The 13010-nt window shown below is 37.0% G+C and overlaps 1 protein-coding gene across 11 annotated transcripts in view; it reads right to left on the bottom strand.

The window, feature by feature from the left end:
* SRSF11 (serine and arginine rich splicing factor 11) overlaps window positions 1–13010 on the bottom strand; it is a 47886-nt gene that overhangs the window by 24803 nt on the left and 10073 nt on the right. For 4 of the 11 annotated variants that reach the window (XM_047788665.1, XM_047788669.1, XM_047788666.1 and 1 more), the window contains exons 2-3: window positions 6248–6469; window positions 185–318 (exon numbers count right to left, since the gene is read on the bottom strand). In XM_047788665.1, coding sequence (XP_047644621.1) covers window positions 185–318; window positions 6248–6447 — 334 coding nt within the window. In that variant the 5' untranslated portion in view covers window positions 6448–6469. Of the gene's footprint in view, window positions 1–184; window positions 319–6247; window positions 6721–13010 lie in introns of those variants that run through there. The other 7 variants (XM_047788671.1, XM_047788668.1, XM_047788663.1 and 4 more) reach the window with 3 other exon arrangements.

A 13010-nucleotide genomic window follows, 5' to 3' on the forward strand; every position in this document is an offset into this window, starting at 1 on the left:
TCTGATTTTGAATTTTGAAATTAAAAAACTGTTTTCAAGTAAAAATATGGACCACAGTATAACAAGGGTTTCAAAATGTTAACAGCTTATATTTTTAACATGCTACCAATGCTCACTCTAAAACTACACTGAGGTAGATGGTCATCATAGGATGCCCACAAAGATAGTTAAACAAAGCACAAACCTTCTGCATATGGTACGACTATCAAAGCTCTGTCAACGAATACAGTGTTTGTCAGATGCTGTGCCACAACTGCTGAGTCTGGATCATGGAACTTAACAAAGCAGACACGGGATGAGACTGGCAAAGGCGAATCACTAAAAAAAAACAAAACAAAACAAAAAAAAACACAAAACAAAAAATAGATAAAAGAGAAAAATTATCAGCTAAAACACAAACAAATGATTCACAAATACTTGTAGTCACGAAGTGAAAGAGGCAGATAAAAATATGTAACTGCACATACTAACCAGGTTTTAAAAAAACGACATTTCTAATTAAGTACTACCCACAGAAATGACTGTAGCAAATTGCACCTAGACAAAAACACTGTATCAAGCTAAAACAGTTTGAAAAAGTCTCAGAAACGACCGCAAAATGTCAACATCTATTTCATAATACAAACACTAGCCTTTTAAAAACACAGGTAACAAGTAATATAATAGTTTTAGCTTAGAAAATTTTCCATTATGGCTAACTTTCCAGAGTTAAAAAAAATTTCTTTCCACTTCAGGGACAAAAGAATGTCGTGGGAAAGCACATCTATTTGACAACTGAGTTTTCTTGACCTGCCTATTAAATGCCCTGACCTTTCACCTACAGAATATTAGAACTCCTAGACATTATAAATAATTAAGGCTCTCTCACTTAGAGGACTTTCACAAAATCACACATGGGGATAATACTCCACCCCCTACCCAATACATTAGGCAAAATTTCAATAAGCAAAAGTCACTTTCCTCAGCAATTGCTTTCTTATGTAAAACAAAAACAAGTTGCTAAGACGCAAATAGTGATAACTCAAAGTAAGAGTGGGGAGCAGGGCTGTTCTTTCCTAAAATAAAAGGTTGTTGAAATTTCTGCCCCTAAACTCTGTGAAAGGGAAAGATTAAATAAAGACAGGGGTTGCCCTCTAACAGCAAACCAAAAGCTATTTGAAAATCAATGCCCTAAGACAGTTAATAATCATGTCATCCTTCCTTGGTTTACAACAGAATTAACGGTGGTGGGGGGGGGGGGAAAACCAATTAAATCAAGATCTCTCATGAATGAAGTACTGCAGTCTCCTTTTTTAAATTCTCCCTGACAATTTTAATATGCACACAGAGTAGAGAACCACTGCTTTAACAAGCCAATTACATCTTGAGATTCAATAATGAAAAGGGAAATCTCTTAATATTTTTCAATTATTAGAATGGAGTTATTGTAAACTTTTCTGAGAAAATGAGATTTTCATTTATAAAAAAATGTAATGACATCATATTTGGTCACACTAAGTATTTCAGATATAAGTATTTAAAAAGAAAGTTTCTTATAACTTGGGTGCAATATGAAAATTAAAACTTCTTATAATGTGAAGACCAACATTAAGCCAATAACCTGAGAACACTGTTAAAATGTCTAATGTAGATTAATTTCCCTAAACCGCACTGTCCACATTAGGCACGGATCCTAGGCACGGATCCTTATCGAGGTTCAAAGCAAAGCTGTCAATATGTAAATCCAAATGGATTTAAGCAATTTTGTTACAGAAGATACTGCCAAGTGTTTTTGAGAGAATACAGTGTTTTCTTTTTAATGTGAAGTCTTAGCTGTCTAAAATTTAACAATGTTGTACCTAGTATAGCGAAAAGAATGCTGCTTTATTAGTTTTGGTACTAAAGTTACACATAGCCCTTTGCATTTCTTTTCGGACATCTGCATTTTTACAACTAAATTCAAAAGTGCTTCAAATGTTTATGCTCTTAACACCTAACACGATGCCTTGGGAAGTAGCAAGCACTTAAGTGACAGCTAGCATTTTTTTGACACCATCTACTGTCAACTAACTACAAGAAAAAAAAATGACTGTCAAACAATGGACTCTTAAAGATAAAATATGAACAATTTAAATATGGAAAAGACAGTCACAGAAAGACAACACAAAATGGCAAATATTGACCTCTCCCCATTTTAGATGGTCTTGTTTAAAACCATTGCTATTTGGCCCCACAATTAAACTGTTACATTTTCTCAGTTAAAATTGATAAAAAAAACACGTTACAATAGAGAACTGATACAGGAAATTCTTTTCATACCCTAGAATTTTGCACAAGAATCACTTCCAAAAATATGATAGTCTACTCCTCATCTTTAGGAATTAACATAGAAGAGGCAATGCAGTTGAAAAAGAACTGAGGAGCAAGATAAGTAAGCCTTCTGTGATGCTTTCCTCCTTAAGAGTAGCAGTGGTACTATTTCTACTGTTTCTTAAAAGTGTCCTCTAAGAATTGTTTCAGAATCTTCTGGGAGGCACACATAAAATTCAGATTTCTGCTTTCCATCTCAAGCCCACTGAATCTGAGAATCCCTTTTTTATAAGAAGGCTTTGATTCTTAACAAGACCCCCACTACTGTTCATGCTTACTAAAGTAGAACTTTTGGTTGGTTGTTACTGAGCTAAGAGATTTCTGAGCAGAGAATTTTGAGCTTATAAACAAAGCATCTCCTAAGCCATCACCCCCACCAAGAGCAAGTGTATGGACTGTGTTGACCTCCCATGCCCTTCTCCTAATCGTAAAGAAACACAGTAAAAATGTTGCATTATTAAAACAAAACCAAAAAACTTTAAAGGTAAATCATGTTCTCTCCCCTCCCTAACTATATTAAATTACTTATGTGATCATTAAAGCATCTACTTTTGGTCACTTCAAAGTCAGTAATGAATTTAAATTTATCTGCAGTGTTATAGTAGCATTCAATTACTACATGACTGACATATGCTTCCCAGGGATTATTTCATAAGTTATGGTCTCCATTCTGAAATTCCTCTAATACCAAACATTTGAAGAATACCTGCTAGGTGTAAAATGATTTCACTCACAAGTTGTTTGGCTAAATCAAGGAAATCCTGATCAAGAGGTAAAAAAGAATCATAACATTGGGGTTCAAATACTAGTTCTGACACCAGTAGAGGAGCCTGGGTAAACAAAAACAAGCTATGTGAATTTCAGTTCACTCATTTGTAAAACAAGGTAAGATACCTCCTTCCTCTGAATATGTAAGGAATGAGCAAGATAAAAACACGAAAGCATCTAGCATGTAACAAACAATGTTGAATTTCAAATACGTTATTTTAGGAAAAACTAGAATCAAAATGACCTTTTCTTCTAAAAGGAAGAATAAGAGAATACTGACAGATGCTTTAAGATTATCTATAGCTAAGGCTATCACACTGAAAAGTGGAATACTATTTCTGGTGAAGACAGAGCATATTATCACTGGGTGAAATTATAGGCCAGCAATTTCTGGCTTAAAAGAACCAAGAAAGATAAATTCAATAATGGAGCAAAGGGAGAAACCTTCTTGAGGAGGCTTGCCGGTGAAGTGTTTGGCATAACCACAGTCTCAGGAATTTTTCCCTCACACAGGCGTTTATAACTCAAATTAGAGTTTCTGCAGGTGTGGGGGTAGGGCTTCGTCATTTAAGTACTTTAAAAGTGCCCCCTCCAGGTAATGCCAATGAACCCAAGGGCTCTCATATTCTTAAAGAGTGAGGAAGTCAAACTTGTCAGTTGGTGAATGGTTCTACAGAGAAAAAGCTGTTCAATTGAACAGAGAAGGCAGGGAACAGGGGTGAGGTATTTTTATATAAGGTGATTAGGTGACCATCTGGGCAACAAAAGAAAGCAAGAATGTCATGGTCATATCTAGAATAAGAGTTCCAGGTGGATATGAATTCCTTTTGGGAGAAATACACACACCCATTAAAAAAACAAAACAAAACAAAAAAAAACAGTAAATCTGTTTAAAATCAATAAAATTTTATATACGCTGAGCCATTCAAACTTATTCTATGAATAGAGTAAATTTTTGGAATTTTTTGGAATGATGAACCCTCTTAGACTACTAGGACTCCATAGCACATTATGCCTGGCAAACTACTGTTGAGAACTATAGTAAGGTTAAAGAAACTGCCAATAAAGCTTTTATAAATTGTACAAGTCAGAATAACTACTGGACTTAAATTATTAAAAAAAAAATCATTAAATGAACAAAAGCAAGCATCTAACATTCATGCTACTCATATTGGAAAGGCCACCAAGATAATGTATAAATACCTTCCCTGTACATTTTCAGAAGAGAAAATGATCTGTATGCCCCAACATACATGAAAGAGTCAAAGAGCAAAAATGCGTCAACATTTTTCTCTTCCTCCCAGTACAGGGAAAGGAATCCTCTTAATGCATGGCACCCCAAGTGCTACAAAGCAAAAATTCAGAATCTGTTCCATCCTGACTCCCTCTAAGATAGGGATCATTTATTAGGCAAAAAAACCCCTTTGTCATCTTTTTATAAAACATCATTAAAAACAACATCTTCAAAATAAACAAAGCATGTTATAATAAGCAACTATAAAAAATTCTCAGTGACTTGTGGAACTGGAAATAATTCTTCATAAATCCAGTATCCCACATAGTTTTAGTAGTAACATGATTACAATCAAGTAATCAAAAATACTCAGATGTGTCACTTTTTTTTACTCCCATTTTACTGGTTAGTTTTACTAATGATTTAATAAAGAGTATGTTGTGATAAAATAACAGCAGAATGTCTACTATGAAAGGTATTTGTCCTTCATTGTTACAGCAAATTTCTGTTGAAAATAACTATAATGAAACATGCTGTTTCCAGAATTCTACACTTCATGTAAATTAATAACTTTGAAACATCCCTCCACAGATACATTTCCTCCAAATTAAATACAACATGTGAAAACATCAATATCATCTAAAAACACTTAAAAAAATTTTTTTTCTTTTTTCTTTTTAGGGTGGCACCCGCGGCATACAGAGGTTCCCAGGCTAGAGGTTGAATCAGGAGCTGTAGCTGCTGGCCTACCCCACAGCTACAGCAACGCCAGATCCGGGCTGTGCCTGTGACCTACCCCACCACTCAGGGCAACACTGGATCCTTTAACCCACTGAGCAAGGCCAGGGATGGAACCTGTGTCCTCATGGATGCTAGTCAGATTCGTTTCCGATGAGCCATGATGGGAACTCATTTGAAAATACTTTAAGTGATAAAATATGAAAATACTTAACGAATACCACAGTATAAGCAACTTATATTAGCTATTTTAGAGAGGCCTACAGAGGGTAATGGTTTACTGCAGCCACAACAGTGGATCCCTGGAGAATTCCAACATCATAGAACTCTCATTGTACAGCGAGCGGGTACTGAGTACACAATGACCATAAAATCGGAACTTTCACTCTTCCCCAAGAGCACAGTACTGTGTCAAGTTTTTGTTCTAATATTTATCACATCTTGTCATAGCATCCATAAATTATTTTTTCTTCAGTTATTGCACTCATTTAATATTTGGTGATAAAAATAAGAAATGTGAGACAACAGAATAAAAACAAAAAGCATATACACTTAAAAAATTAACATTCTATAAAATTCCTTCTGGAGAACAATTCTTAAATATCATAAATGTGTCCATTATTTAAACAAAGGAAAAGCTTAGATTTCAGCTATAACTCATTTTGTCATAAAAAGCACTCAAGCTCCCTGAATTAACTGTCAAAAAGAGTATTAACTCTGAATTATATTCACTGGACCAGAGTTACTAAACAATATTTACCAATAAGCGAACAACAGCCTACAAAGTTCAATATCAAATTCGCATAGAAAAGAATGATTGTTAAACACTTAATTTTTAAAAAGACACGAACCTATATACAAAACATAAAACGTGCAGTTTGTCTTGCTTTAAGTGCCTAAAGGAGGACCAAGCCGGCACAATTTAAAGGGGAAAAAAAAAAAAAAAGAATTCCAAGACTAGCCAGTGTTCCCTAATCCCCCGAAGCTCGGCTCCGTATTAGTAGGCCTTACTTCCGTAAGTAAACCCAACAGCCTGCCTCCGTTAAAGCTAAAGGAACCTAGCTCTAGGAAGCACTGACAAGGCCCCAGGAAATGGTGCGGGTTAGGCCCAGGCTGGGGAGGAGTTAAGCAGAAACGGTGATGGTGGACCATACTCACTCAGGCGGGAAGAGGCGCAGTTCGTCGATCTTGCCTAGGAAACCGAAGAGGGTCCGCATCTGCTCAGAGCTAGCGCTCGGGGAGACATTAGTCACCTGGATTACCTCGGTGCCGCCGCCTCCGCCGCCGCCGCCTCCGCCCCCCGGCCCGCCGCTGGGGCCCGGGCCCGCAGTGCTGGGGACGACGGTAGTGTTGCTCATGGCGCTGCTCACGTTCTCGCTCCTGCTTTAACACATCAAACACACAACAAACAGTGAGAGGGAGGGGGAAGAGGAACCGGTTCGCTGAAGAGAAGACAGAACGTTGTCCGGAGCTACAGCCGCTGCTTCCGTCGCCGCCGTTTCTCCTCCCTGCCGCTCGCCGGGGAAGGCGGGGGGAGAGGGAGGAAAAGAGCGCGCGAGTTCGAGACCACGAGAAAACAAACGGCCGCCCCCACCTCGCCTCCAACCACCTCAATTGCTGCCCGAGTTCCCCAGAATGCCTTGCGGGGCAGGGCGCGTCACCCTCGGCCCCGCCCCTCGTCGGCCCAGCAAAGCCTCACTCCAGCTAGTGAAACGCGAGGGATCACGCTCTAAGGCGTCTCAGCGCCCCCCCCCTTTTATTTTAAAAAAGCATGTGTTCACTCCTCACCAAAAACTGCATACTTTAGCAACCATTCTTATTAAAAAGTCCACGGTATTTATTTCTTTATATAGAGTATCTGCAGATCTGTCCAGTTAGTAATGAAATTTACCTCCTAGCTTTCAAGATTTTCCTCCCCACCCCTATAAAATTTTCTGAAACTTTACTGTATACAAATCTTGGTAACATTAAATGTGTAACGAATTTGCTTTGTCAGTAAAGTCAGAAAAATATTTTAATGTTCACATTACAGCTTTATAAGCTAATTGCACAAGTTCACTTTAAAGAGCAGTTTACAATACCTAAATATATTTAAGTATATGATGAAAATTTCTAGAGTAATTTACGTGCATATCCTTGCTTAAGGTAATTTTGAAGCTTTTGACTATGTAGCTATTCTTGCCTAATTTTTCAATCTCATGTGAACTATTCTCCCACTTCCACCAGGTGTTGTTATCCAGGGACTCGCAGTTCCTCAAAACATGCCAAAATCTTTTCACTGTGCCTTTACACAAATTATTAATGACTTGCCTCGTTTTATCTAACTGCAGTCCTCCATAAGGGCCTTCCTTGCCTCACTGCACAACTTCCACAAGGAGAGTTAGGGTTTCTTTCCACTCAACAAAAGCGTGTATATATTTGTTATATTGACCTGTGTCCCCGACAAAGCTCTGAGTTTTCTGGGTCAATTTAGGACCTAGCATGTCTATCACATAGTCAATGTCCAACAAATATGTTGAACACACGCCTTAATGACAGTGTCATTTATCCTAAGGCAATTGTTAAATAATTTACTTGATGCTAGATATTTGTAGAGGTGAAAACCTGAGGCCTTATAGAACACTTTCATTGGTAAATACCTCTGTGGAATAATGCAGCTGAGAGTGTAATTTTTGAGATATTAGAAACCGAAGTTACTGAGATTTGGATGTAGAGCCAGTTTGCTAGGTTTACTTACTAGTTAAGTCATTATGCTAGTTTTTTTTTTTTTTTTTTTGGGGGGGTCGCACTCATGGCACATGTTGGTTCCCAGGCTAGGGGTCTAATTGGAGCTATGGCTGCGGGCCTATACCACAGCCACGACAAGGCCAGATCCAAGCTGAGTCTGTGACCTACACCACACTCACTGGCAACACCGGATCCTTAACCCACTGAGCGAGGCCAGAGATGGAACCTGCAAACTCATGGTTCCTAGTTGGATTCATTTCCGCTGTGCCACGACGGGAACTCCATTTCTGCTAGTTCTTATATGAAGGGATGGGTTGGTTGAATGTAAGCCTAGCAAAATTACAACTAATTGAATGTCATTCATAAATGCGTACCTGTGACTATAAAATATGTCAGATAATTAATTTTCTTATTTTGAATCAGACATCTATAACTACTAATTACAGGTTCTTGAGAGTTTGATAGAATTAATTGGTTTATCAGGACCCACAAAATGGAGGCCAGCACAGTGGGTGGGCCCACAAAACAAATCTAAACCTAAATCAACATGCACTTATAGGAAACATCTGTCAAGGAAACCTAATATAAACAAATGGCAGTCTTCCACCTGAGCTTTACCTAGTTTACCTTCCCCTAAAAAACAAGGCACTAGCCTTATAAGGAGATTCTCCATCTCCTGGCCAAAGCTTTTCTAATCCTCTATAAAACTCTCTTTTGTGCTCTCTTGCTTGTCAGGTGCTACACCCCCCTAATCCATGGTTGTTTTCCTTTGAATAAGTGACATCAAACTCCTTACTAAATTGTTTTAGTTTTGTCACTTTACAAGTTTAACACTTATTAGAAATGGCTATTATGTGCCAAGCATACTACAATGTTCTTTGATAAAAGGACAAATAACACAAGGGCAAGATACATGACTCATTTTTTTTTAATGTTAACATTTTTTTTATTCTCTGTGGTGGATATGCAGAAATCTTTTATTCTACACTTTTCTATATGTTTTATATATTACATAACTAAAATTACAAATTCAAGCCAAAGAAAAATAGTTTCCATGATCATCTTTTACATCATCAGAAGCCAGTTAAGTATAACTTAACATACAAATAGATGGTGCTTCCATATGTAGTAACAGAGTAGAAAAAATAATCTTATTCTAATAAGGAGGATTTCTGAATATTTCATTTGGAAACCATCTAGCAGCTAAAAAAATATTGGACTTAAAAGTCAGAAGACCAGCTTAAAATACTATCTTGTCATTAACTGTGATTTGAGGAGATTTCACTTCACTTCTAAAAAGCTACTTCAGGCAGAAGCTGAGTAAGGAGCTGAATCATAATTCTGAAGATCTTTTAGGTCAAATAAACAGATCAAATAACTAAATAACCACCTTGTATTATCATTGTCTTCTCCCCATAGGAATGAAATACCTAAAGGCAAGTAACAAATATATCAAAGAAAACAGCAAATATATTCAATCTATACCAGCTTTAAATCACTTTAGATTTATTTAGGCTCCAAATTAAACAAGATTATAAAAAGTACAAAACCTGTAAACAAGTACCACACCTGTTTTATTTACCTTAATCCCAGGATCATGAAAATATTAAAACAAACTCACAAATTCCTTCAAATATTATGCACTAACTATGTTTCAGGATTTTCCTAGCCACTATAAATACTGCAGAGAAAAAAGAAAGGCAATGTCTTGATCTCATGAAATTCTAGGTCCAATAGGGCAAACTCTCAATAAACAAAAACAAAGGCGTAAGGGAGTAACATACTGTTATGAAAATAAAATAGGATAGGAGATGGGGGAGAAAGGGTTATCACAGAAGAGACATTAAAAGGAACAAGCAAGCCATTTGAATTTCTGGGGGAAGAGTAATCCAGGCAGTGGAGATAGCCACTCAGAAAGGTTCTGAGGGTAGTAACAAGTTTGAAGCTTTCAAGGAAAGCAGGAAGACCATTCTTTGTTGACCAAATGCTTTCCAGTTTATATTTCAGAGAAACTTATAAGATGATCCTGTCAGTATCATGTGGAAAGTGAAGTGAAAGAAGAATGCACAAGCAAGAGCCACAGCTCATTTTTAAGAGTGGGTCTGGGAAGGTTTCCAGTTATATTCGAATGAAGAATATTACCAGTTTACTACAAGTTAATGCTATTTTCTAATCCAAAATAAAAAGTAACCTGCCATTTTGGCTCGTAGTCATATTACAGCCTATTAATCATTACTTAGCTTAGACATACACTTTATAGTCCATGATTTCCGACAGGCTTTTGAAATATAGAAATTAAGACTACTGATAGTAGGGCTTTATTGCTCACAGGTGGGGACCTGCCACTACCACCACACTGCTAAGAAAAACCTAAAGCAGTGCTTAATATTGGAAGGAAAGTCTGTTAAGGAATATTAGGAAATAATACTTTATGCAAATCCTCAAAGACAATACCAATCCTCTCAGTCATAATGAACATGTTTTAGTTTTTTCCAGTATCAAGGTTCTAAAAGATCTCATGTATAAAAGAATGAAACAAGCCTATCTTACACTACTCACAAAAATTAACTTGAAGTGGACTAAAGACTTCAGTGTAACACCTGAAATTATAAAACTCCTAGAACACAGGAAAAAAAGTTCGCTGATGTAGGACTTAGGAATGACATCTTAGACATCTAAAGCATAGGCAACAAAATGAAAAACAAGTAGGACTACATCAAACTAAAAAAGCTTCTGTACAGCAAAGAAAACCATCAATAAAATTAAAAGACAACCTATGGAATGGGAGAAAATATTTCCAAACCATATTATCTGATAAGGGGTTAATAACTAAAATATACAGGGACCTCCAAAACACCTCACATCTGTTAGAATGACTAGCATCAAATTGAGTAGATAAATGCTGAGGAGTATGTGGAGAAAAGGGAACCCTTGTGCACTACTGGTGGGAATGTAAACTGGTTCAGCCACTATGGAAACAGAAACACTATGCCAAGATACCTGTATCCCCATGTTCATAACTGCATCATACACAATAGCTAAGACATGGAAACAACCTAAGTGTCCATCAACGCATGAACAGAAAAAGAAGTTGTGGTATATATACATATGTATATGCATATAATGGAGTATTATTCAGCCAAAAAAAAAAAAGAGGAAATCCTGCCATCTGTGACAACATGATGGGCTTTAGGGCATTATGCTAAGTTAAATAAGTCAGACAGAGCAACACAAATACTGTATGATCTCATTTGTATGCGTCTCTAAAAAACAAAGAAACAAAACCAAACTCATAAAAAAAAAAAGACTAGATTTGTGGTTTTCAGAGGTGGGGGTGGGATAAAGGAGAATTGAAAGGTGGTCAAATGTGGGGAGCCGAGAAAATGCAGGGACTCAAAACAAGGACCTTGCCTGACAGCAGAAAAACCTGAAGGCAGGTTTCTAACCAAGGAAGGGAGCTCACCTGAATGGTACAAGCTGACGGTGGGCTCCTGGTCAGGATAAAAAGCTCACCTGAACAGTTCAAGCTGAAGGTGGGCCTCTGGTCAGGATAAAAAGCCTGCCTGCGCGGGACAAGCCGAGAGCAGACCTCAAGTTACACAGCTCTCATTTTGATGTTGATGGGGAAGAACTGGGGCTTTCCTGGGAAAACAATTTCCATGTTTGCACAGAGAACATGGGTTGTTTCTTGGGTGACCTAGTCTTTCCTGTTGTTTTGTTATTCAGTTTTCCTCAGTCTTTCCTAATTATTTACTTATTATTATTTCCCATTCTTAACAAAGTTACAACAATAATATAGTAAGAATTTCATCCTAAAAGACTTTCCCGTATTTAAATCCAACTTAATTAAAACATAGTGTTTATCTACTAATTAGTTATACAGTAAACTTTAGAGTTAGGATTTTAATGAGGTTCATAGAAGTTAGACATATATTATTCTTGACCAAAAGACACCTAGCTATGAGTTATAGAAACTTTTAAGTGATAGCTAGTTAAGTTGGTTTATATTTTCTTACACTGTCTCCCTGCCATAACGCTTTAAAGATAAGCACCAGTCTAAAAACAAGATTTGTGAATGCCAAATTCTTGTGTCCATGACCTCTTCAACTTGTGGAGACTTGCTGGCCATGGGATGGTTTGTACTGAGTCTCCTCCTTTCCACATGATGTATTGTACCTAATTGCCCTTAAATTGTACTCACTAAATTTAGTTAAGACAAAGATGTTAGAACGTGATGTATAGCTGCTGTACCACGTAAAAGTTAACCAATGTACTTTTAACACTATGATGTAATCTGCAGTGAAAAACTGTCTATATAATCTACCACTTTTGCCAATAAAATTTGAGCAGTCCAGAGCCCTGAAAGAAGGGACACAGAGGCTGTCTCCGTTGCAAAAGCCGACATCCGTCCCTCTCCTTTGGCAAAAAGTGTATACTCCCTGGCCGCCGGAGCCAGCCTCCGGCAACAGTCAAATGGTACAAACTTCCAGTTATAATGAGTACTAGGGACGTAATGTACAACATATCTATACTTATACTACTATCTATAAGACATGATGAATATTAACCTTGTAGTAATCATTTCGAGATACATATAAGTAAAATTGTTATGCTGTATGCTTAAACTTATAATACAGTGCTGTATGTCAGTCATACCTCAACAAAACTGGAAAAAAGAACAGTTAAAGATATTTCTAAGAAAAAGATCTCACATATCTAGATGGACGTTCTTCAATTAAAGACATTGTAAACATAGGTATGTATAATAACTCTACTCACTGAACATCATGTTCCCAATAGGATAGGTCAAATCCCATTATTGTTAGCTAATTGTGTTCATACTATTGGAAAAGATTGTACAGTCTTCCAAATTGACACAATTTTGTAAATCTGCACAAGCAACAGGTCTTTTATAAAATCAGTTGTTTAGCAGCTCTTTCCCTCTAGCAAATACACATTTTGAGGACAAGGAAGACCATGTAATGTATTGATCTCTGTGTTTCTGATACACAAGAACATTTTACTGGAACAAAGTAAGCATTTGACAAAAACTTACTGAGTATCACCTATATGCTCAAAATTTTACAAATGCCTAACCCAATTCTCTCAACAAAGGCTTGGTGAATGAAGACAGGAATGGTTTTGTTAGATGTACAAGGAAGGTTGGTTGAGAAACCCTCAAAGTATTTAGCTA

Source organism: Phacochoerus africanus, chromosome 8 (genome assembly GCF_016906955.1).
Source record: "Phacochoerus africanus isolate WHEZ1 chromosome 8, ROS_Pafr_v1, whole genome shotgun sequence".
Lineage (NCBI taxonomy): Eukaryota > Metazoa > Chordata > Mammalia > Artiodactyla > Suidae > Phacochoerus > Phacochoerus africanus.